This window comes from Schistosoma mansoni, chromosome W, assembly GCF_000237925.1.
Source record: "Schistosoma mansoni strain Puerto Rico chromosome W, complete genome".
NCBI lineage: Eukaryota > Metazoa > Platyhelminthes > Trematoda > Strigeidida > Schistosomatidae > Schistosoma > Schistosoma mansoni.
In genome coordinates, this window is record NC_031502.1 from 35,842,836 (window position 1) to 35,870,350 (window position 27,515).

Sequence of the window (27,515 nt, forward strand, 5' to 3'; positions counted from 1 at the left end):
CCCAGAATCGATCACAATGGCGTAGGTGTGTACACTCTCTGTCTTCCCTTAAACTGTGAGATTAAAATTGCTTCATAACTTTCTTCCTTCCTATACTATATCCTTATATACAACCTTTCTTTTTTATACTACCACCACTAAATTAACTACTTCTATGAATCTGGTGTTCATCTTGTTATGCTTACGAGGTAAGGCAACTTGGACTGATGCGTTGTAGCTGACTGACTGACAAAAAAGAAACTCGCTGGAAATTACCGTAAACCAGAAAGACCAGTGAAAAGCAAGGAAGGCAAAGTAATCACCGACATTGAAGAACAACGAAACAGGTGGGTAGAACACTTTAAAGAACTCTTAAATCGACCAGCTCCACTGAACCCACCCAACATCGAAGCAGCACCCACAGACCTCCCAATCGATGTTGGCCCACCAACAATTGGAGAGATCAGCATGGCCATTAGACAAATCAAGAGCGGCAAAACAGAAAGACCAGACAACATTCCGGTAGAGGCACTGAAAGCAGATGTAGCAGCAATTGCAAAGATACTCCACATCCTCTTCAGTAAGATTTGGGATGAAGAACAAGTACTAACAGACAAGAAAGAAGGACACCTTATCAAAATATCAAAGGAAGTCGATCTCAGTAGGTGTGAGAATTACAGAGACATCACTCTCCTCTCAATACCAGGAAAAGTCTTCAACAGGGTATTGTTAAACAGAATGAGGGAACCTGTAGACGCCCAACTTCCAGATCAACAGGCTGGATTCCGTAATGATAGATCGTGTGCAGGCCAAATCGCAACACTACGGATCATTGTGGAACAATCAATTGAATGGAATTCATCACTCTACATCAACTTCATCGACTACGAGAAAGCATTTGATAGCGTGGACAAGACAACACTATGGAGGCTTCTTCGACACTACAGCGTGCCTACGTGAGAAGATAGTCAATATCATACGGAATTCCTATGGTAGATTAAACTGCAAAATCGTGCATGGAGGACAACTCACCGACTCATTCGAGGTAAAGACCACTGTCACGCAAGGTTGCTTACCCTCACCCTTTCTCTTTCTCCTGGTGATGGACTGGATTATGAAGACGTCAACACCTGTCCACAACTGTCTTTGGGATATCATTCTTGAAATACTTGGATGTCTGTAATTCAATAAGTTAATAATGACACGAGTTAACTGAATTTATTTCAAATAAAGGAAAAAGCGAAGAAACTCCTCACTAGAAGGAGCAATTGTTTCATGTAACCTAGGTTTAATGTCGTGTCAATTCACTACACAGTACTGATAAGAGCTTTCTATTCAGTTCAAAGTGGTTTGAACTCTAAATAAAAGAATTTTCTACTGTCCTACAATGATATCGAACATCGCCATTTGAACTTAGCACAAAAACATAATAGTCATTATGTTTATTCCGACTGACTCGGCAATATAATATAGTCTAACAAACAAAGGTTCAAAACCTCACCATACAGCCTACTATCCCATGATTGAAATCTAGAACAGAACAGCTAAATACAAAGAAAACTCAATATTATTGTTTGAATTCTCAGTTTAGTAAATACATTCTTTCTGGTTTATTCATACAGCACAAAACTACTTTAAATTCATTTGATCTATTGTAATTACTACACAACTCATTTGTACGTATGTAAGTGGGTAAGCGGAAATAATTTCGAAGAACAGAAAACCACAATACAACTTTTTTTTTAATAAGCATAAATATTCAGACTGAAATCACAATGTATAATTAAATTAAAGATAAATCTACCAAAAAAGGAAGGCACAAAGGTAAAAATAAATTAAATGCACAAATCCAATTAGAATTTAACGGACAAATTGATTCAATGATATTTACTTGGGATAAATTAAAAAATTATCCCATTCACGCTAACATCATTCTATTAATGTCTGTGTTAGAAAATTCAAAGACGGTTCATGAAAGACTAGGGATAAGCAAAACACGAAGTACAAGTAAGGGGAAGAACAAAAAAAATAAAGAAATTACCTTATCCAAAAATGGTGAGTAGGATAAGGGAAATCACTGTTTGACAAAAGGAAAAGCAACTCATTAACAAATAATAAATAAATAACTTATAACAAATAATTACTAAGTTGATTATGAAATTCTGAATTTGTTAAAAAATGCCATCGACGTTGACCCAATGCAGTACAAATGCAACACTCTGCTATTCTTAATCTAGACGATATCGATTCAGTCATCATTGTATCATACCATGTAGATATTGTAGCTGGAACAATTAATGGGCAAACACCATCTAACTGGCAACATTCCTTTTGGATAAATAATTGTAATGGACTATATTTACATTCATTCATAGAATTACAACATTGATTTCTCTGACGACATATTACCAATAAAGTTAAAATATGCACATAAACACTTGAACCACCAAGAGCTAGTAGATTAAGATGTGGACAGGCCTTAATCAAATCTTGTAGTACATGATCTAATCCATAAGAATGATTATCTTTACATGATTCATTCAATTGTTCAGTTGAACTAGATATATTCAATTCAGAAGGTACACGCTGAATAGTGAAAAAAAACAGACAGACAGAATTATCGAACAAATTATTTGTGATAAGTATCAATAAAATTCTGCAGTTTTACAACTAATTCCTATAAATAATACCACAACAGGTTACTATACTACTATCTATTGTCAGAGGACATAACTATAGACTAATCAATTTAAAGTGAGTATACACATTTTTGCGCCTTGAGAGGGCATTAGCTTGTCCAAAATCCATCGTAGGGTGGTACTTAGTCTTGAAATCATACTCCAGAAGCGTTGTTTCCCATCTCTGTAAGCGGTTAGCTGTATAGACAGGAATACCTCTCATGGACCCAAAGACTGCCAGTAACGGTTTGTGGTCTGTTAATAATGTGAACTGACAGCTAAACGGCATCTTGTGGAACTTTTTAACCGCAAAGATAATGGCTAGTGCCTCTTTCTCTATCTGACTGTAATTCCTTTCTGTCATTGTCAGTGATCTGGACGCGTTGGCAGTGGCTTTATCAGACTGATCAGGCTAGATGTGTGAGATCACAGATCCCATTCCAAAGTTTGATGCGTCTGTTGCAAGTACAATAGGGAGTGCTTGGTCAAGTGTGCAAGCAGTAGGTTTGATGAGAGCAGCTATTTTAGTTTTGAAAATGCATCCTGACATTCTATTGACCAGGCCCATTTGGTATCCTTCTTTAGTAAATTATTCAACGGTACTCGCCAACGATGCAGATCCGGGAGAAAAACACCATAATGACTAATCATTCCCAAAAAGGAACGCAGAGTTGTTACATCAGTTGGTGAAGGCATTGTCTTAATCGCGTTAACGTTTTCTGGGTCATGTTTCCTTCCGTTCTTGTTAATTATAAATCCCAAATAATGTACCTACTCTATGTAGAAATCGCATTTCTCAGCACGCAATCTGAACCCATAATCTGCTATCCGTTTCAGGACCATATCCAGCTTTTTGTCTAAGTCCGCGTAATCTGTACCCATAATAAGTAATGTCATCCAAATAAGCAGCAGTACCAGGAATGTCCTGTAACATGGTGTCCATAACTTGTTGGAAGATTGAAGGTGTTGTCTTTACTTTCCCCCATTCAGTTTCGCAAATAAGTCTTCCGGCACTGGTAATGGACACTGATATTCCTCAAGTGCATCGTTTAGTCACGTCGAACAGTCTGCACATAGCCGGATGCTTCCGTTGGGTTTCTTAACAATCACTATTGGTGCTACCCAATCAGAAAAATTTACTGGTTCTATGATTCCGCTTCTTTGTAGTCGCTCTAATTCTTGCTCAACAACTGGTAGAGCTGAGAAGGGTACAGGACGTTAAGATCTGAACACCGGTTTGGCCCCCGGCTTTACGATTAGTAATGCTTTCACCTTTCTGCATTCCCCCAGTTCTTCTGTGAACACTTGACTATGTTTCTGGAGGACCATATTTCTCGGGTTTTGCTCAGTGAGTACGTTAGATCCCACCCTACTATATATATGATTAATTGGCTGGTTAGCTAGCTGTAGCCTTTCTATGAAGTCAAGACTATGCAAATCTAGTCCTGGACTTTCTGTGAGATATACTCTGGCATTCTTTTGTATATTACCTATTTTAACTGGGCAGCATATTTCTCCAACAATCTATAACTTCCCTCCAGATGCACTGTGGGCTAAATGGGTTGTTGGGAGCACCAAGGGTTTGCCAATATGACTTTGTGGTGTTAGTCTGGCTGAAAAAGGTCGGATCTACAGCACGTCGGTGAGAGCAGTTTTGCTATATGCTTGTGAATCCTGGCCTCTCCGAGTTCAGGATGTTAGACGACTCTCTGTGTTCCACCATCATTATCTCCGAACGATTGCTGACATCCAGTGGCAACACCATGTCAGTAATGAAGAGGTTCGGTATCATGTGTTCCAGCACAGAGACGATAATCCACCTAGTGTCACCATCTTGAAACATCGACTTCCGTGGCTTGGACATCTTCTACGAATGTCGTCCCACAGAATTCTACGTCGTGCATTATTTGTCGACGCTGGGACCGGTCGGAAAAAGCGGAGAGGTGGTCAGTGTATGACATGGTGTCGTGGTATGAAGGAAAGCTGCGATGGGATGGCTTCTGTTGGTCCTTCACGACTCCCTGGTTGGGGTCTAAGAGATGGTGCAACACAGTGGCTAGAGACGTTATCAAATATGGCTCAGAATAGAAGCCAGTGGTGATCCTGCTGTAACCTTTTACTTTCTGCATAAAGAGTGGTTATAACCTCCTTAACTGAAAGAGTTCTTCTGGCTGTACATTTCAGTTTCCCATTACTTTTTTTATATGCACCTTGCCCTCCTTTTCTCTTTCCATTTTCATTGTTTTGCGTGGCACATATATATCTGGTGCCCCCTTGTACCAATATTTATGTGTTTAAATAAATAAAGGCACTGATACCGAATATTAAATAAGGAAGACTGTTCACGGAAGATTTGCGACAAAATATTAACTGTTGCTTCGAATGAAAGATCTCTTGGGTTCTTCAGAAGAATGAAATTGGTGTATCATTCATGTTCAATAGTCCCCAGCTTTCGTAGCAGCACTCTGACCTTGGCGGCACCATCAAACGTTTCTAGGTCGACGTTAAATACATCTTCATATTTCTTGTACTACGATTCAAATGTTATGCCAGCTAAACCATCAAAATGGAATTCATGAATGAAATCGATGATATAATCAGCATGTAATTTAGAAGAACCATCTGTAAGTCCATTCTTGTCGAGGTTCATTTGCTGGGTTAGTGTTTCAAGAATACGAATCAGAAACTGTTCGAAACGTTTTTCATGGCGCTCTAGAAAAGCTTCAAATTGATCTAAGGTAATAGACATTTTGATAAATTGACTCCATCTCCAGTTGTTATATCTAGAGCTTTAAATTCTTGCTATGTCGCGTACTACTAAACTACTTGAATGATCGAACCCGCAACGTCGCAAGAGAGAATACTAGTAAGTAGGAATGTTATTCCCAACAGTGTCAAATAGAGCACAAAAATCTCATGTGTTTATAGTTTTGGGCTGAAAGTAAATCATTTCGGACAGCCAATAGGCACATAGTGGATCCTTGTTATTCATCCGATAGGGAATCTACAGGCCGACATTCTAGAATGTTCCTCTAGCGGTGATTGGATGGAATGTCTTCGGCTTTTTCTGGGCTTCTTGAGGCTTCCTTGAGTTTGCCAACGAGCCATCCTTACATTAGGATATAGGGCTATTTTCGATCTTTCTATTATATGCAATCTAAAAAATTAAGTATTATCCTTTTTATTCTATGAATTCAAAAAATAAATTTTCACAATCATTTCAAACGTTGTGAGTAGTATACATGAGTATTTCTACTGTTCGTTATACATAATATTTGAATTTCACTTAAATCCTTAATAGTCCCGTTTTTTATTCTGATTGACTTGTCCCTATACCATACCACTACTATTTTCATTTTATTCAAATGTAAAAGAATTTATTATCTACTTCCTCATTAATAACAAATTCAAGTTTGTCTTTTTTAATAAAAGAATACACCGCTAAGAACAAATTTGTGTTTTAAATATATCAAAAAGAATTCAGCGAAGAAAATTTTCTTTTCGACGAAATCATTTACTTAAGCTGTACATTCGTATATATAGTTACATGGTAAATATATATCTACAGGAGGCTAGGAAAGATTGCATTATAAATTGATTCGACAATAAATAACAAATAAGGTTACGTACTAATCAAGGGCTAAAGATGCAAATAATGTATGGGTCAGATAGTCCAATTGACAGATATGAAGAAAAGCGACAAACACAAAGGACTATTATCTGACTCATAAATTATTTTCCACCTTACCCTCTGATTAGTACGTATCCTCATTTGTTATTTATTGTCGAATCAATTTATAATGCAATCTTTCCTAGCCTCCTGTAGATATATATTTTCCATATAACTATATATACGAATGTACAGCTTAAGTAAATGATTTCGTCGAAAAGAAAATTTTCTTCGCTGAATTCTCTTTTTAGTATTCAATGACATTATGAGTTATTTTAATCTTAAATATATACTGATTCTACAATTCAAGATAAACTGATTTTTACATTCCTTTGTACAAAATCTGTCAAAAATATAGATGTAATATTAAAAGATTCATCCGTAAAATATGCATATACACAGTGATTAGTTTCGACAATTTGGTTTGCATATAAAATGGATAGAAGTGTAGTGAAATCTTATCAGACCTATATCTCTAATATATGGAAAACAACTAAGTTGACAAGTTTAGATTATACAAAATATACTTGCTTATTTATTTATTAGTAGATCGGAAATCTATTTTTCCTAGTCTATAGCATTAGTTACACAACAATTGAATTTACTCATGAAACAAAATATAACCTAGGAAAACAACTTTCATCATATTCTTGAAAAAACAAAAGATTATACTTCCACCAAACCTCCTTACGAATATTATGAATGAATATTACTTTACAATATGTTTGAAATTAATTTATTACTGAGTTTATTTTCACGTCATTTGATATTGTATATATGTAACATGAATGAGACATAACTTGCTAACGATAAGAGTTGATAAGAGACCAATACTTATTTTTTGAGGATAATATGGTACAAAAACTTTCAGGAACATTATTGTGTAAATTTGAATTGTTAGTGTAATATTTATCAGAAAGTTGGTTATTAAGTGCCTCTTAATCTTGAGTACATTTCACAAAATGGAATACAATAGGTTGGTTTATTCATAGAAGTAGACCTAATTTTCTAAGAACATGATTTAAATTAATATTCCTGATAAGTTTGATCTCATTTATCCTGAACATGACAACTTCTTATCAATACTATTTTATTTGACGTAAATTACTCTCACCAAATAAAATTCAACGTCGCTAGTAGTACTGACTTACATCGTTTACATGATTTCAAGTGACACTACTGATCTATTCAAACAGATGCAGACATTGTGGAGTAATCAAATATAATCTAGTAGTCAAAAGCCAAATTTTAACTAACAAACCATTACTTCACTCATACCATTATTTACTCAAAACATAAAAATACGAATAATGAGTTTTCGGATAAATCATTAAAGAGGAAAAACTGCATACCTCCAATAATATTATCAATGATGTAAGTGATTGTGAATACGATATAGGATTGATTGCATTTTGTGGACTTAATAACCTAGCCATAAATGTAGGTTCCCCAGTTAGAATTAATGTGATTGAAGTGACTGGTGCAGGAGGAACAGGCCAATAATATAGTACATTATGAATTGCATCGAATTTATCGGATGATGAAGAACTTTTCCACCGTAAACAAGTCAAATCTTCAACTAATTCCAACTTCAAATGAATGGTAAGACGTGGACAAAGAATAATAGCAGCACGCCACATGTTTGGAGGTATCGGTTTCCAACCAGATGGTGTATCTTGATTAGTTCCATATCTTCGAATATGTGGAACATCTTCAGTCCAATCAATCAAATCTAGCATACTTGAATCACTGGGATCAAAACTTTGATCTTCATTAAAGCCCATATTTAAATCGTCAGAATCATATGAAATAGTTCGTTGAATAGGAGGAGGATTTTCAGAACGAGGAATGGTGAATACAGTCAAATCAGTCTAAAAAAAAATGAAATAAAATGAAAAACTTCTATTATTCACCTTTCAAGTAACACTCCATAGGTTGACATTAAAAATAGTCTAAAATAATGGTTATTGAAGTCACTAAAAAAACTCATTCCAAACATTAATCTTATTAGCAGATAGAAGACTTATAGGAGATTGAAAGTAATGACAGAAGAAACGAATTACAGTTATTATGGAATCCTATAAATATCAAATTATAAAACAAATTTTATTCATCACAAACTTTCAAAAGCTAGATATTAGCATTAACGTATGTCAATTTATTTAACTATATGTCACAATGATAAGTAGACGTTCATAGAAATACTGACTGTCTTCATTCGGATACTTATTAAAGCCAAAAACAATATTAGCTTAGTTAATAACAATGCAAACAAAAACGACCAATTTTAATGAACGAATTAGTTGAATGACAGTACCACCATTAATTCAAGTGCACAAGCATGGTCATTACAAAAACATTTTTTAGATTATAGTATTATCTTTTTTCCCCTTCCGTGAAATACTATATTTAGTCATCGCTGATTTACATGAATACGTGAGAAATCCAGTTAGAAAAAAAGACATTTGATATGAATTTAACGATATCCTTTCTTAACTATAATCCCTTCCTGATTGATACATCAATCTAATACCTGCTATATTATAGATACCTTCAAATATATTGAAAGTTATAGGGATTCGAGTCTAAAGACCTAGTCTTTGTGTTCAGCAAACATTTTTGACATTTCTATCCTATCCTTCGCCAGAAAACACCCAACGGGCGATATTACTGACTTTTTTATTGTTATAACGTGTGAATGCGCACGTGCCCTGTTAATATATGAAAGTGATATGACCGCCAATTAGAGAGGAGCGAATTATCGATCAGAGCTATGATACACAAAAGCCGTATGAGCGGTCTTGAGTACCTATCAGTCCTGCTTTCTGCCTAGCCCAGCCAGTTAGGTCTGGAACACCAATAACAGCCTCTGCAATATGAATCATTATTCTCAAACATACTGGGTCTATATACCAAACAAACTGACCACATAGTGCCATAAAATGGAAAATAACATTTGTACAAGATTTGGCCAAATGTGGCTGTGAATAGGGGGAACAGTAATCAATAGACTGGGGATAATTCAAGAATGCTAAATCGTATAATAATAGTCTATAGGTCAAAATAAAGCTTATGATAAGAGGAACACGAATACGAATAGTTTAGTTACTTAACAATTATACAATAGGAAATATACATATCACATTGGTCCATAAATAGTCCTCAAAGTTACCATTCATGATTCTCCACGGAATACAACATTTATACCCTAATTTTTCATTTAACTTCACTAGCTGCATTATTGAACTGACTATTCACATATCTAAATAAAATGAGAATGACAATATTTACAAAATAAAATGAAGTCATTATATTTCGAGTCTTCACATTAGTTGCCTAAATGGGCTAAACTTATGATTAATAATATCACTATAAATCAAGTATTGCCAATAAAGTTAACTTCCGAACAACACTGAAAAACATTAGAAATAAGAAAAACAGAACATTTAACATAGTTGTTACGAATAATTAGTATTTATACACTAAAAACGAAATCATATAAATCAAAATGTGATGTCATAGATAACAATTAACAGACAAACTAAGTTTTCTGACAAATAAGTGACTATATAATCAACCCACCTAGTTTGTATAAAATCAAAATTAACGACATGTGTCAGTGGAATAGAAAATAAAGTTAAGGGATTACGTAACAGACAGACGTTACATCACCATGATTATTTTACCACGGTTATGAGTTTACTACACTTTTTTCTAAAACCACAGTTCAGGTTGAGATCGCTTGATGACAATGACCTCCACAAAGAGGATTAAAAGAGATATTTGTGGCTTTTTAATTAATTTAAATACCATAGTGATATCTACGTTATGTTCATTATCTATTAAACACCACATAATTCTAAACCTTTAACTTCCTTCCAAATACAACCTTCGGGGATATATTCAGAAAACTTTGTAGACACCCTTCTTTTAGTCCTTCCTAATTAATTGACATTATAAGTGCATGTAAATTCACAAACACATTTGGAAGTAACCTCAGAAGGGTATTGGTTTGCTTTTGACTGGTTTAATGAAGATTTGGTGTTAGACACTGAAAAAAGTTAGGCTCCAAGGAAGCTCCCTTTTAGCATTCCTTTAATACTTTTATCAATTTTACCTCAAATTTCATCCCATTTGAACACAAGACTGCAATGACTTGATAAAATCATGGCACAGCTACACGTAATATCCTGCAAACACAAATCTTTACTTTCCCTTGTATAAATAAATAACTGATACGACTCAAAGCAAATGAAAAGGTAAGACCGCAAAAGAAATCCATAACAGATAAAACCATTGATTCCAAAAACCATACCAAAAGTACAGTGTTATATATGTTTCACTTAACTGGTCAATAGCCAAACTTGGCAGTAATTGATAGTAATCAAACAAAAAGTTAATGCATGCATACAAGTTTTAATATTGTAGTGTACAAAACTTATGAACGGCAAACCAATTTATGATTTTATGTAAAATTACATGGGGCCTTTGTAAAATATGAAAATCGCACATCAAATACATCACTTGTACACCTTCCTTCAATTGTCCTTTATTGTACTCCCATTTTTCAACTTATGCAGCAGCTCGTCCATGGTGGAAATTCTGTTATATCTAAACGATCCCGAGTCATTGTCTGGTCTAAAGTGAATGCTTCCACCGAATACGTATACCGAACCAGTCTTTCTGGAACCACGTAAACTGGATTCCTTCAACGTTCGCACACTAAAGTAGATCGGACAACAGATAGGGCTGGCCATGTCTTTAGAAAGTCTTAATATCGACGTTGTTGTCTATCCGAGACCCGTATTCAAAACTCTAGTGATGTACTACAAATTCGCTCACCATCTGTCACGTTGAAAAGCTTGCTCCATGTGCGTCTATCCGGTGACCCTGTGACATCTTCATCTGGTCTTGCTCGCGTTGGTTTCGCACTATGCGCTAGAGCTGAAGCAGCACTAATCGATTGGATCCCCATTAACAGTCGGTTATGTGCTGTTAGATTAGAAAGCTCCATCAAAGTGAGAAGAAATCGGTGTGAGAAACGGTGTCTTTTTGTCATCTCCACCTATGTCCCGACAGATTTCAGCCTAGGTGCAATCAAGGATGAATTCTACCACCAGTTAACTGTTCTTCTCCAGAAAGCACGCTCGACAGATGTTCTAGTACTAGCCGGAGACTTGAATGCACAGGTCGGGCGTCTAGACACAGAATAGAGTCGTTTAGGTGGCCGATGGGGACTTGTTGGTCGCAGGACAGATAACGAAGACCGTCTGCTGCAACTGTGCACAGACTACAACCTGTTTCTGGCTAGCACTAACTTCCGGCACAGTCATCACCGTAGGCCACCTGGAGTCCTTCCTCTGTATCTCAAGCATGGACTCAGGTTGATCACGTGATCAGCTACCGCTAGCGTGGTTGTGTACAAGACTGCCGCCTTTTTTGGAGTACTTATCTGGACTCAGAACATGCCCTGGTCTGCGCCAATATTACCTTACTTTTCGGTGACCAACGAATTGGCCATCATGAACGGATTGATGTCAGTAAATTGGTTGCAACTTCTGTTGCAAGTAAGTATCGAACCGAGCTAGCTTCTAGGCTAGCAAGTATAGATGAGCATTGGTTGCAATTGCATGACGCCATGAAAATGGCGAGTAAAGTCGCTTGCGGCTACGCGAAACGTCCCGCTTATAAGCATTGGGTTTCTTCTGGCTCCTTACAACTGATGGAAGCCCGTCGGTCTACTCCGGGTGACCGTGAGTTTGACCATAAACGAAAGCTGTTACGAAATGAAATTGGGCAAAGCTTGCGTAAGGTTCGAGAAGCCTGGTGGTCGGAGCGTGCTAATGAGCTGGAAGCAGCAGCTGCATCTGGTAACTGCCGGAAGCTCTTCCAACTCATCCGAGCCACTGGCAGCAAGAAGTCTGGTGTGAGTGAAACAATCTGTGAGGATGACGGGATGCCAATCACTAACACCCATCGACGTCTTGGACGATGGGCAGAATTTTCTGAAGGGAAGTTCAACTGGTCTGCTGCTCCGGCAAAAACGATCAGATTGTCCTGTCCTCCATGGTCAGTGACGACTGCTCTATCAAATGAGGCGGAAGTCCACAAGGAACTCCAACTCTTGAAAAGCTACAAATCACCGGACCCAGGTGACTTACCTCTGGTTCTTTTTAAAGATGGTGGTGACTTTCTGGCTAAGGAATCGACTGAGTTGTTTACAAAGGTCTGGGAGCTGGAGAGTGTTCCAACGTCATGGAATGAGTCAATAGTTGTCCCTATCTTTAAGAAGGGTTCACGTTGTTCCTGTAACAACTACCGGGTGGTAAGTCAACTTCCGATTGCGTCCAAACTGGTTTTTGTTCTGGTCGAGGATGTATTGATATCTTCACCCTCCGCCAAATATTAGAACACCGTCGTACTTATCACAGACCAACAATCGTAGTATTTCTTGATATCAGGGCTGTCTTCGATTCATTGGACAGGACTGTTCTCTGGGATTGTCTATTGAAGAAGGGTGTGCCTGAGAAGTTTATTACCATCTTAAAGGCCCTGTATGCAAACACCTCAGGCAGAGTGAGGGCATACAATCACCTTCCTCCATTGTTCCATTCAAGCAGTGGGGTTAGACAGGGTTGCCCAATCTCACCATCTCTCTTCAACTTTGCCATCGGTGATATTCTGGAAACAGCTCTGATGGATGTAGGTAATGGCGGTGTGGATCTGTTGCCTGGAGAAAGACTTCTCGACCGTGAGTATGAGGATGAAATTGTCTTACTGTGTGATAATGCCCAAACCATGCAATCCACACTTAATCAGTTGGCAATCAGTGTCCGCAGGTACGGTATGTGCTTTGCACCCTCCAAGTGCAAAGTACTTCTACAAGATTGACAGGATTCTAATCCTGTACTCACTCTGGGTGGTGAACAGATTGAAGTAGTCGAGAATTTCGTGTATCTAGGTAGCTGCATAAGTGCTGGTGGTGGTGTGAGTGATGAGATTGACTCACGTATAATGAAAGCCAGAGCGGCTTATGCCAATCTGGGCCATCTTTGGCGCCTTCGTGGTGTCATTCTGGCTGAAAAAGGTCGGATCTACAGCACGTCGGTGAGAGCAGTTTTGCTATATGCTTGTGAATCCTGGCCTCTCCGAGTTCAGGATGTTAGACGACTCTCTGTGTTCCACCATCATTATCTCCGAACGATTGCTGACATCCAGTGGCAACACCATGTCAGTAATGAAGAGGTTCGGTATCATGTGTTCCAGCACAGAGACGATAATCCACCTAGTGTCACCATCTTGAAACATCGACTTCCGTGGCTTGGACATCTTCTACGAATGTCATCGTGCATTATTTGCCGACGCTGAGACTGGTTAAGAAAAGCGGAGAGGTGGTCAGTGTATGACATGGTGTCGTGGTATGAAGGAAAGCTGCGATGGGATGGCTTCTGTTGGTCCTTCACGACTCCCTGGTTGGAGTCCAAGAGATAGTGCAACACAGTGGCTAGAGACGTTATCAAATATGGCTCAGAATAGAAGCCAGTGGTGATCCTGCTGTAACCTTTTACTTTCTGCATAAAGAGTGGTTATAACCTCCTTAACTGAAAGAGTTCTTCTGGCTGTACATTTCTGTTTCCCCCACTATTATTCTTATTATTACACTAACATACACTAATCTGTGGTTGTTATTGTTCTTTTTTTTCTTATATGCACCTTGCCCTCCTTTTCTCTTCTCATTCTCATTGTTTTGTGTGGCGCATATATATCTGGTGCCCCCTTGTACCAATATTTATGTGTTCAAATCAATAAAGTTGTCCTTTATATGCTCCATCATTCTTCCAATCCCGTTGTTCTTCCTATTGCCCTCTGTTTTCCTTCCTCTTTTCTTTATTTCAATCTTCTGTTGTTAAGCACTCCACTCCCAATTCCTGCTACATACGTAGGGTACACCATAATATCAGTAGACTAAACGACTTTGACTCACAAAGACAAGCATATTAGTGAGTTACATTTTTGCTTCTTCCTGACAAAGACGGGTTAAGACAAGTTTTACCTTAACAATTAGTTGTTTGAACCTATCTGTAAACATTCTTCTTTACTTCGCATATATCATATTGAGTAATATTGAATAAACACCGATTTCATAGGTTTGTTTTTCCAAGCTTTGACCTACTTCCAATGTCAATATATTTGTTCGTGCTATCATGTTGTTTATTATTCTGATATTTAATACGATGCCTGTCACCTTATAATCTGTACTTTTACTTATATAAAACTAGTTATGTAATCCTTCTTTATTATTAGCACTAAACCACACATTACCTTGATTAGTTTCAGACATAAATGTATGTTAAAAATGAAACCTGATGAATATCAAACTGAAAACAGTAATGTCCGCTTAATACTTATCGTCTTACATTAAGTAGTTGGAGGTAGGTGACATGAAATCCTGGACCTGTTTTTCGTGCCATTTGGCATTTGTCAGTAAAGTCTACCTGTGATCTTGAGAGAACCGCTGCTACTGGCATATCGGATCCCACATCACCCAGCCTCACAATATGAGACGATACCGTCCAGCTATTCCAGCAACGACCGAGATGAGTCGCTTAGACTAGTGACTACATCCTAACCTGGTTGTTAGAATCCAATCAGAATGTAAAAGACTAAACAAGTATGACACTGATCACTAAATAGTGATCAATCAACTGTAAATGTGTTGCTCTACTCTCCGTTGTGAGAATTTTTAACATTCTAGGAAGAATTAGCGAAATTAACACATTAACAGAAAACATCCCAACAATGATAAGTAAGCTAAAAAATAGTTGATAATTCATCCCAAATAAAATAAAAGAATTATGAACTAATAGTAACGAACTTGAATTAAAGATAATTGATGTAGCGAAGTTTGATATAAAAGCCGAAGAAGCATTGGACCGGTTAACTGAGTTGGACTCAAAGTAAGACGTATAATTTTAGGGAAAAGACAAGATAAATCAGATAAAGGATTATCGCTGATCCGCTGAGATCGGGCACTAAGCCAACGAAGATCCAAAAGGTACCAGTCTTCATCGAAACATTGGTAGCCATTGTTATTTGAAACATTGTTATCAGCTTCATGTTCATCAGGGACAACATTTGCAAAACCTGGCACATACTCACGATGATATGAGGTTATTGCATTGACAGATGACTTATGGAAGTGAACAAGATTGAGATCAGTTAGACAATGTGAAGCAACCTGGATAATAGAAAAAAATCATACAACCATGTTTAATAAGTGATTAACCAATAAGAAATATAAATTAAACTTCAAGTTTAATACATGACGAAACTAAGATATAAAAAACTGAATATTTTCGTACAATTAAAGATGTTATTGAATAATAGAGTCAATATGTGTTGAAAATATGAGTAACGGAAAAATACAAAGAAATTGCAGTGCTCTGAAAACTTTTAACAGTGAATGAAGCTGGGGTAGAAATATCAGAGTACAGTTGTGAACAAAAAGAGAGTAGGGTAGATGGAATTCCTCGTAAGATAAAATACAAACTGTACTTGGAACTTCTTTAGTGAGAGTTTATTGTTACTATAGCAATACCAAAAGTGATGTGGAAGAGGTTAAAAAGCTGATTATACGTAACAAGGTTTGGTTATAATTGTACTCATAGACATATATTCCACGAACGACATTGGATAAGGAAACAATCAAACATCGCCAATTAATTCGTACATAACAATCTGAACGTTTTGAAGGACTTCAAAAAAATTCAACCTATGATAATGTGTTGATAGGTTACATCACTTCAGGATGTGCAATTTTTATCCGCTTGAAATACCAAATGACGCATTTTAACAACACTCATTCGATGAAATAATGAATTCCCTGATCATCGAAACCTTTGATGTATGATTTACCTTACGTCATAATGGAAAAAAGTAGCGTTGGTTTTAAAATTAGACTGCTGATTAAAGTAAGTAAAATTGCATTGATTGGGGTATCTAGTGAACGACAAGATTTTTGAAACCCTAGCTACACCTATATGCTATAACAGTAGGACGGGAAAGCCTGAAGGATAACACCCAGTCATCCAATCTTACATTGTTTAGGTAGTGACGAAAATTACAGACTTCTTTGTTAAAGTGCAGGGATGGTATCGAAATTCACACTGGGAACTGCGTTATATGCTTCATACCTAAATAGAGAGAAGCACTTGCAGACTCCGCGTTATTTTTGTATTTATCTAATCAGAGTTAGTCATGGGAGAGCTGATTGGTAAAGTTTGATTACAAACAAGGTCATTGCAACTATCTACTAATCTACTTTTCAATAACTTTATAATTTTTATTCGAAATGATATAGAATCAAGCAGCAACATTGAAACCTACTGTTGGAATGTTACAAATGTTCCCAATATTAACAGATATTTTGCTTATTAGTTAGCATAACACAAAATAGAAAAATGAAGGTAGTACATTGTTTTTGGAAAAAAGAAACAATGCAAACCTTTATACTACATTAAATCAAAATATTTCATTCTACCTATCATTAAGCACTGATTTGCAGAAAAATTCAAATTGAATTTTCGTACGTGACTATGATGAATGGGTGATGGCGTTATTGACCGAATCTTGTCACTATTACCATAATTGAAAGGCTTGGTATGACGACGCACAGACCATACTTCGCCTGGCTTTTTCGACTTTGTAATAGCTTGATTTCTAATACAAAACACCACGAGCCCAACAGCTTTTGACTATATGTACTGTGTTTTTATCACAACGTTCACACTTGATTTTCTATAATGAAACAGAATTTGTTTACACGTACAGTAGCTAAATCCAAATCCTACAGACCAACGCAACAATACAACGTAATGTTTATGACTGATAAAACGAAAAGTTTTTGACCAAGATATAAGCATTTTACAAATCAATTCAAAAAAATTTCAAGGCGAATGAAAAAGAATTTAAGTTATAATTTACACGTACATCACTTATTTCACAAACTAACTGTCTGGCGTCATCGGAAACAAGAAAAAGATCCACTAGCCGGAGGCGATGAAGCTCATTCAACTGACGTATCACTCGGCTAATCGTTCTCAGCAATGCACCTCCAGTTCCATAAACAAGACCACGCAAGTTATCAACCTCTGAATTAAAATCCAATTCAAAAGAATGAACAATAGGTGGGTGGTGAAAAGCTGAAAAACTTGACACAGATGAGGGGTATTGAGAGCTTTTACTGCGTTTGAAGCTGCTACAATCATAACGATGAGACGGAGGATAGCTAATAGAAGACATTCTATGCGAGTGAAATTGCTCTAAATCATTGAATAAACCAGATTGCTAGTAAAAATAATGAAATTTAAGTTTAGCAAAACTTAAAAATCATACACAATGAGATAAGTTAGACCAAAAATGTTATAAAATGATGATACGATAATACAGATATAGCTAAAAAGAACGCATTATGTATTTGAATGAAACTCTAAGAAAGAAGCCAAAAATTTAGCTGAATAATTTAGTTATATCCGTTAGTCAGAGCACTTAGTCTATTGATACCGTAAATTACCTACAGACATTAGATTAATAATTAATTAATGCCAACTATGTCAGTTCGATGCACCTAAATCTATCTATTGATCGGATATTTAAATTGATATATACCTTATTGTGATTTTTGATATCGTTTTGAATCAACGGTTGGTGCATAAACAAACCTTTCTCTTCAGTCTTACTTTCGTTCATGATTCGGACAATATCAGTCATTGTCCCATTGTAAAAAGTAGCAACTATCAATTTCTTTCCAAGCATATTAAATAGCAATATCAACATTTTGACTCTCTAACAAAAATGGTTACTAGACTAATAGCCCATAACAGATTTAATGAGACCACGGTAAATTAAATATGCTACTAACTTGAAACTAAATAATTTTGATGACTATTGGATACCGTATTAATGTATACTATGTCCCATCCTACGGTCATCTACCCTATCCTATACTACATGGGAAAGTCATAGTGCACAAAACTATTGAATACTCTTTAGTCGAATACTATTGATCGAAGCATAGCTTACAAAAAACAGTCTCAGGGATTGATCTCCAACCTGGAAACTGATTCTTCGATTTATGGTAAACATATGACAACTCTTCCCGGGAATCCTTACAAAATGTTGAGTCGTCTAAACAACTTGAATCCAAAAATACTTGGAATGCGTTCCTTTCCCAATAAATAGGGAATGTTGATTTACAACTGTAAAATAATCGTCTTTGGTCTAACTAAAGAAGGTGAAGGGATTATGTATATTGATCAGTCTACTAGTATCAGAAGTCTTATCAGTCTTGGTAAGTATTCAGTAGACGAAATTTGTTGAAAATCCTACTTCAAAGATATCGTATTAAACGGGACAACGGCTATGACCAATAAATATATTGTGGAAATGGGTACTTAAAACGGTGAAATGCTTACACTATTTTCAGAAGATAAATCAGATGAAAAATCCTGAATTTCAGGCTCTTGTAGCTCAAATATTAGCCTGAGAGTAGCTTCGGCATCTGGGTCACCTTCAATAATAAAACCAGAAAGTCCATAGTCTGTTTCATGCATTACATTACGGTTCAGATTTTCATATGAAAAATTTTCGATTTCTTTAGGTACGTCACTATGTTCATTGCCATCTGAATCGCACGCATTATTAGGTTCATTCTTCTGCACATCTAATTTGAAACTGTATTCAAGAAACTTTGCAACAAGATTCAACGTTCGATTAAGTAGGAACAAGTCATCAGTTTTCAAAAACTTGTAGTTGCGAATATGCCAACCAATCGCCTTTAAACAACTAGAAAATAACGCAAATAAATGGAAACATCACAAACTATCTGAAAGTAATCCGTAGCTATAAGAAACTTATTTTCAATTCAGGAGCTGGAGATCATTAACTTTTCATAAGAAAATAATGAAAGCACACAAGATTGACTAATCACCACTAACTTCTAGTCTGAGCCGTATTGGTAGATGCAGAATACTTGGTTGGGATCCATGAGACTATTGTAACCAAAGGTTGGAGACTCCGGGTGACATGGATCAGAATCGATCACAATCGCATAGGTGTATTCACTCTTTGTCTTCCCGTAAACTGTGATATTAAAATTACTTTATACTTTTCTTTCTATGAACTAATTCTTCCTCGCTGCATCATATCCTTATATGTAGTCATTTTTTATATATCACTGCCATTGAAGTAACTGCTCCTATGAATTTAGTATGAAGTATGGCAACTTAGACCGATGTATATATGTGCCTGTTCCTACGTTGTAGATGACTGAATGGGTTATCACTATGAACCTGTTTTAGAACTGCACAACAATTGCTTTACCAATGGATCTCATGGTGTGAGTTAAAACAAAAGTCCAACCGCTCTTAAACTAGAGAACAATTAGCAATCTGGTAATAAGACGTAACTGTTTTGACAGTAAACAAGTACTAACAAGTAGATGTGATCATGACCACCTCAATAACTATCAACTGAGAATATAGCTACTCAAAATGTACAAGTGTTAAAGCTACGAATGCCTGGCTCCCATTTTAACACAAATTAAAAAGGTTGATAACAAAAGACTATATTCTGCCCCTAAAATAGCTTACGTAAAAAGAAACGAGTTTGACAAGTGTTTAGAAATTTTTTCCTTCATTGTAATAGCTTAAAATGGTCATAGCAGTTGTAAAGCTCATAATTGAAACAAGTTGCCAAAATTTCAGATAAATATTAAGTACACACTAAATCCAGTCGCTGCTGTGAAAACGATAAATTGATGAAATGAAATATCATTCTGAAACTCATCCCTACCCTTTAACTACAGCGAGAAGTCCAGTTTGTATAAAAGCTTCCTTGAATCGAGACCCCCAGGAGATTTTTCGTAAGAAAATGACGTCCTTATGTACGGAATATTCACGAAAATAAGCATGATAGGATTTCATAGGCGACTGGATGAAATTAGTTTGTAGCCCACACACTCATCAATCGAAGACCAGATTGTTAGGGCCGGTTCTCGTCCAACGTATCAGAATGTGACATACCGTTGAGTCAATATTATAATCACAAATCCAAAAGCTATTATCATAGTGTCAGCAGTTACATTTATTTTAATATATTTGATTTCAATTCGTTTTCTGCTAAACTCAGGCCCCATACAAAATACATGTGGTTATAGGACTGGTATATATATATATATATATATATATATACCCTCGATTTAGGTTACAAACAAGTGTAAAACCTTAAACGACTGAACATGGTAAGAAGTAAGAATCAGACATACGATCATTAAAGTAGGGAAGTGTTACGTCACCAATAAGGTAATGACAAGCAAATATTTGATTATATAAATGACATTTATATCTTTCTCTAAAAAACTAAGTATGACTCACCAAGACAAACGATAGCCTTTAATATCATACTGAAGTTTTGTTAGCCGACGACACGGTGGCTTAAAGACGATTTTTCTCCACAAAACGGGAGATTGAAATACACTATACCACTTTCTACACACACGAGCAGCTCGCGAACGTTCATTCCAATTCAAATAAATAAAAATTTGCTCTAGGATTGAATCCGGTATATCTATCATCAATAAGGATAAGCTTAGTTTTTCCAGAAAACAAATCTAAAATAGTCAACAAAATGTCCGACTTGACCAAAACTTTTGAACAAGTAGTATTTGGGAAGAGTGCCACCGAAGTCTAATAACATTACAAGGGTGTTGCTACAACTGTATGGTATCAATGAATTGGATGTAAATGAAGAAAGATAAATAAAAAACAAAATTATTAGCCCTTGAAAAATTTAGATAAAACCTCAAAGTAAATTGTATACTGAAAATGTCACACAAATCTTTATTAAAAATCGAAACGAACTGAAAACGCATACCATCACTTATACTTTACAAAATAAGTAATATCAAGATCATTAGTCCATTAATTCGCAAAAATACTTTTCATAGAAATAAACTACTAGATAGCCATTTGCCTATAAAATGATTTCACAAGCGGACTAAAAACTAACAGGGAATAGTAGCCAAATTCAATGATATGAAGGAAAGATCTCTGAAAAAATTACACGAAATATACACAACCGTAGTAGCGAAACACAGATCATTATGCCCTTGTGGTGCAAAAACCCACGTTATTCGGCCATAATCAACGTAGAGCCTGCATAAACGTGCGCTGGGCCAAAGTGAGCACATTAGCCTAATGAGATGAAAGTAACAGGATGACTAGCTAAGAAATCAGAACAATACAATAAAAATTGTAATTATAAGAATTAAGCATTGGGAATATGATTGGAAACGACAAGGGAAAAAGATAAGCATGAGATGCTGGGAACCAATGTCTAGAGAAAAATAGAGAGTCTCTATACTTGAGCCATTTTGACATATCCGAAGTTATGCTACTTAGCATTTTTAATCAATCATCGAGGTTGCCGCGCGTGCCGCAACCAGAGACTACCTAAATAATTGACGTCTTTAGAACTTGCAAATTTGCAAATGATCTAAAATCCCTTTTAATGTGAGAAAATCAAATCTTGCGTAAAATGAAATGGTTTTTACCAACCACTTTGCTACGACAGATTGCTCGGACTTATTATCACTGTATGTAGATAGTTCAAAGATTGACAACAATTGGCTTAAATTCACTAACAGAGATTGAAAGGCATTCACATAGTGATCTATATATTCAACCTTTAAGACATCTTCCATTGCAACTTCTGTAATGAGTCATCTATTCACATGGCGAATAGTGTTATACATTGTGTTACGCCAATCTTTTCGTAGTCGGCTATAAACTGAAAGCCCCTCTCGAAATGCTCTCACATGGCCACGCGAATATATAGCCTCTGCCAGGGAAGTCCCACTCACTGCCTTCTCGTGGCATTACTGTTGTTTACGAAAGTGAGAGGACGAAAAGCGAATGTCCGGCGCTTTAACAGGGTTGGTGGACACGGAGGGTCCACCTAGGGGAGTTGGAAAACCCTGATTCCAAACCAATGGTGCACATGGGCTCCAGTATCCTGATGGAACGAATGGCGGACGAACCTGTCATTGGTCAACGGCTACCATGGGACTGCATCTCCTCACGATGCTCCACTGCCTTGTGGATCAGACCTTTTGGTCAAAGGCTCGGGGTGTGGCCCCCTAAGAAAACCACCTGCTTCGGTTTGGGCACCCGGGCAGTGTAGTGACCGGCCAGTCTCGATAAGAACACGATTGGAATAACAGAAACAATTATTATTATTGTAACCAATTGTACCAGAGATTGTTTTACTGTATTTGTTTAACTGTGTCAGTTTCACTTCTTGTTCCATATACCGCCTGGTTTGGTTCGAGCTTGCTCACGCACTGCTTGTTCGCTTGTACTCTTTGGCACGTCTCGGTATTATTTCGATACCACGAGATCGCCAATAAATATACTTGATCTGGACTAGTAAAGCCTTCTGGTTTACGGGCTATCAAGGGAACCAAGTCATATTTGTACGCGTAATCGAATAGTAGTGGTGATCATAGTCCGTCCACGACTCGACATCCACTACAGCAGTATCACAGCCCACACACACAAATAGTGTGGCGCATATGTACCTGGTGCCCTTTTGTACCAATATATATGTGTTTAAATAAATAAAAAAATAAAATGAAAGCCATGAAACAGGAAATAATGCAGTTGACTGGTGTTAGCATAAAGAATGTTTCCTTACAGCAACTGATAGGTGTCAGTACCTTCTGCCAACAAAAGAAACGATGCAACACAGATGAGTGGGGTATGGAAGTCATTTGTGGTCCTTAAACAGCAAAAGCTTTCAATTATACTGGCGCAATTTTTTCTGTCGACGTCCAGAGTAGACACAAACGTTAGTAGCCTTCAATCCTACCCCACGATTATTTATGGGCAATCGCAAACTGTAACCGTAAAACAACCACATACTGACGTGTAGTCACAACTAAACGGTTTGGGACTTCGTATGCATTAGGGGGTTTTTACACAGTTCGATATGATTATGTTTACAACGATTTACGACACCCTAGTGAGTTGTGAATTAGAAAAGTGAGTACGGGTAGTAAGTACCAATGGTGAGACTATAATTTATGGAAGACCTTTGAATAACGCCAATCTGACCCTGAGTGTCTATCTAATAACTAGGACCAAATGGGGGTTATATAACCAGTATGACGGATTTTAAATCGTGGTAGAAACCCCGAATCTAATTCCTAATCTTATTCGTCAACTGCGAATCATAATTATAATTCTTCACACTGCTTTGTAACCCTAGTAAGTAGGTAGACACTCCCAAGGTCACTTTGGCGTCACCCAAAGGTCGTCCATAAATTATAGTCTCACCGTTAATTCACACCATTCTTAGACAATGTTGAGAGTGTAGGGTCAGTGAAATGTCAGAACCCTAGTCCAATCATCCGGTTGTAATAGCGATATATATATATATATCGATAGCCTACCGAATATATCTTCGGACCTCTTCGCTTCTGATTTCACTGAGTTGGAACGCTTCAATTGTAGTTGTTACTGGTTAGGTCGTTGTCAAACTTCCAATACTTGGGGCATCTTTAATGTAGAGCCCTACAATGGAAACAATTTTGACCGCAATTGCATACAAATGTACGTTACAGACTACCGTAGAGATGTAAATTTAAGGACGAACAAAAGCGGCAACATGACTTGATTACGGCATCACAAACAGCATTAAACTACTAAGATAGCTTCAATCCTATGTCAACAGAAACGCAAAGGAGGGTTCTTCCGCCCATTGAAAAGTGAACAAAAAGCCCGTCAATTTAAAAAAATAGATCGATAAGCATTGCTGCCGTTTACCTACTCCCAGTTTGTTTCTGCCAGATAAAGAACCGTTTCATTTTATTTCGGCCAAGCACTTTTTGACTTTTCTGTATGTCTTAATCGTTACGACGTTGTAACGTTAAAAAAATCCCCGACATCAATAACTCTGTAAGTGTTCGACGTTGAATGCTGACCACATTAGTTTTGACGGACTCACCTAGCTGAAGGCGCTCGGTCATGCATCCGCACCAGATCACGGGTGGAAACGCCGTGCTCAACATCCCCTGCAATCACTAAATAGCCTAGATTAGTCGATTCTCGATATATTGATAACCCACCATATATATCATCGAACATCCTCGGTTCCCTCCTTTGATTTCACTAGATGGGTACGATTCATAATAGGTGTTACTGGTCAAAGAATGGTCAAACTCCAAATATCTGTGGCATCTTCATTAGTGAGCCTGACGTGATCTCGCACACCAACCTATAAACCGTGAGTCTGGTTCTGCTACTCAAAGGCCGACTTCTAAAAGCACGACATGACTGATCCACGTGCACAATTCCTCGCGGTTGTAAATGCACTACCGCGCGACTTCAACAGGCACGTGACACCTATTATGTTTACTAGTGATGTTTCGGAACCTTACGAAACCCTAAAACGGTCGATTTTGAAACGCAGAGATCTAACAGATCGACAAAAGTTAGATCAACTTATTACTGTCGACGTACATCATGGTTCTGCGACAAAAATGTCGCTAAGGATGAAAGGGGTTATAAGTCAAAGGACTTTCGATGATGGACCATTCAAACAACTTTTCTTGTCTAAACTTCCTCAACGGGTGCAACCAGTACGTGTCTTGTTTCAAAACAACGCCGTAGACGACCTGGCTATATTTGCTGACAGCATCCTCGAAATCACACAGTTTTCTGCTGCCGAGGTTATTTCAGTCAAAAAAACCTCGAACGACCCAGAATGACATTAATGGATTATGTCATGCACTTACACGTTACCTTAGATTTCGTGATGATCGTCAACGGTCAAATACCCCGCGAAGAAGCACTTCACTTAGGCGATCTGTCTTCAGACCACGAGGGACGGATAACCCCAAATGGTGCTGGTATCATAACCAGTATGGGAAGTTTTCCAGAAATGGCAGGAAACCCTACACTTTTATGGACTCAGAACCGACCGACACGGAAAACTATTCGGGAAACTTCCCAGCCGATACGCGTTCACGGCAACCGTAGCCGGCAAACATAGCCGTCTTTTATACATCAAAGATGTGATAACGAAAGTTCGCAACCTCGTCGACACTGGGGCAGACGTCAGCGTTCTTCCTGCGAATTCAAACGACCAGCTTCTCAAACTTGTTTTAAACTTACAGGCGGCAAACGGAAAACCAATCGCCACATATGGTAAAAGGTACCTTTACCTTAACGTGGGTTTACGCAAACCCATCTTCGTTGTTGTAGATGTTTCTATGCCAATGATTGGCATAGACCTCCTACAACATCACAATCTACTCATCAATACATGCAAACGGAGGCTAATAGACGAAAACACGAGGTTATCTATCTGCGTAACTCCTTTTTCCGGTTGTAGATTATCTGCAGTCACAATTAGACACATAATAGTCCCATTCTACCAACCATTACTCGATAAGTACTCTGGGATATATCAGTCGCAATCGAAATCGCTATGTGTAACCAGCAATGTTACACATCACATCACGACTACAGGACCACCTGTATTCTCAAAAACACGACGACTGGCTCCCGAAAGGCCGAGGTTGGCTAAAAACGAATTCTATCACATGATAGTGTTATGAATCATCCGACCGTCAAATAGTCCATGGTCATCTCCTTTTCACATGGTCCCAAAAAAGGACAGCAATGATTATCGGAGTCTGAATGCTAAAACCATTCTTGACCGTTACTCGTTGCCTCACATTCACGATTTGACAGCTACCTTGAAGGGTATAACTGTATTTTCGAAGATCGACTTGGTCAAAACTTATAACCAAATTCCTATGGCTACTGACGACATTCCAAAAACCGCTATAATAGCTCCATTCGGCCCCTACGAATTTTCGCGAATGCCTTTCGGCCTAAGAAATGCTGCTCAAACCTTCCAAAGGTTCATAGATGACATTTTCCGAGGTCTCAACTACGTACATGCGTATGTTGATGACTGTCTGATAGCAAGTCTGGACACAGAATCTCATCGCCAGCATCCAGACATTGTTTTCGAACGACTTCAAAGACATGGTATTACTGTAAACATTCATAAATGCCAAATCGGATCCGACCCCCTAGATTTCCTAGGACACGCTATTGATACTCAAGGCAACCGACCTCTCAGAAGTAATATGGCGGCCATTCTGGATTACCCGGAACCGATCATAATCAAGCAGTTATGCATGTTTAACGGTCTCGTAAGTTTCTATAGACGGCTCATACCGAAATGAGCATCCCTTATAAAACCGCTAACCGATCAACTTCGTGGAAATGCGAAATCCATTAATCTTGACGACACCGCACGAAAAGCATTCTCCACATTTAAGGAACTTATCGCAGAGGCAACCATTCTGGCACATCAGGATACTCAAGCACCCATCAGTATTGCAATAGACGCATCCGATTCAGCGATCAGAAAAGTCTTGCAACAATAAGTTAACCACTCTTGGCAACCTTTAGGATTTTTCTCGAGACTGTTGCTAGACACTGAATCGAGGTACAGCACGTTCGGTAGGGAACTCCTAGCTATGTATTGTGATGTACGGCATTTCCAACATCCCATCGAAGGAAGAGAATTCACAATTTTTACTGATCATAAACCTCTTACTTTCTCTCTAAGTTTATCTTCAGACAAACACTCACCTCGAGAGTATCGACGACTGGACTACATTTCGTAGTTTACTTCATACATATAACACATTTCTGGCGCAGACGCCTTGCCTCGTATGACTTCTATGGACCTTCTCCAAAGAATCAACCTTTTGAAACTCGTCCAGCTTCGAAAAGAAAACGCTGATCCTCAGCACGGTTATCCTCAACAACCATTAAACTGCGCAATAAACAGATGGGAACAGGTAAGGAAACCTTATTATGTGACAGATCTACAGGTAGGGATAGCCCAATCGTACCAAAACATTATCGGCGCAATGTCTTCAATAGGTTGCACAATCTTTCTCATCCAGGTGTTCGTGCATCCGTTAAGCTTATAGCAGAACAGTTTTGCTGGCCTGGTGTGAATAAAAACGTGAGGGGGTGGGCACGCTCCTATGTAAACTGCCAGAAATCTAAGGTCATTAGACACAACAAATGTTCCTTAGGCTC

General features: G+C 37.6%; 1 protein-coding gene across 1 annotated transcript; it reads right to left on the minus strand.

Annotated features, from left to right (window-relative positions):
* Window positions 1–1,528: 1,528 nt before the first annotated feature.
* Smp_025360 (hypothetical protein) lies at window positions 1,529–21,262 on the minus strand. Its single transcript, XM_018789518.1, has 6 exons — window positions 20,760–21,262; window positions 18,801–19,170; window positions 17,317–17,673; window positions 15,203–15,565; window positions 7,680–8,198; window positions 1,529–2,565 (listed from the first exon to the last, which is right to left on the minus strand). The coding sequence occupies exons 1-6, from the start codon at window positions 20,957–20,959 to the stop codon at window positions 2,107–2,109; spliced, it is 2,268 nt and encodes a 755-aa protein (XP_018654954.1). The 5' UTR covers window positions 20,960–21,262; the 3' UTR covers window positions 1,529–2,106.
* Window positions 21,263–27,515: the final 6,253 nt, after the last annotated feature.

Bases quoted from the DNA above. Each gene is read 5' to 3' on its own strand.
- Smp_025360 (XM_018789518.1), bottom strand. From the start codon at position 20,959: ATGATAGATATACCGGATTCAATCCTAGAGCAAATTTTTATTTATTTG. The intron at 8,199-15,202 runs GTTCGTTACTAT...ATTTTTTTTTAG, and splicing joins ATCAATTATCTTTAATTCAA to ACTGATTTGACTGTATTCAC. The intron at 2,566-7,679 runs GTATGCAGTTTT...TTCACTATTCAG, and splicing joins CATTGATAATATTATTGGAG to CGTGTACCTTCTGAATTGAA.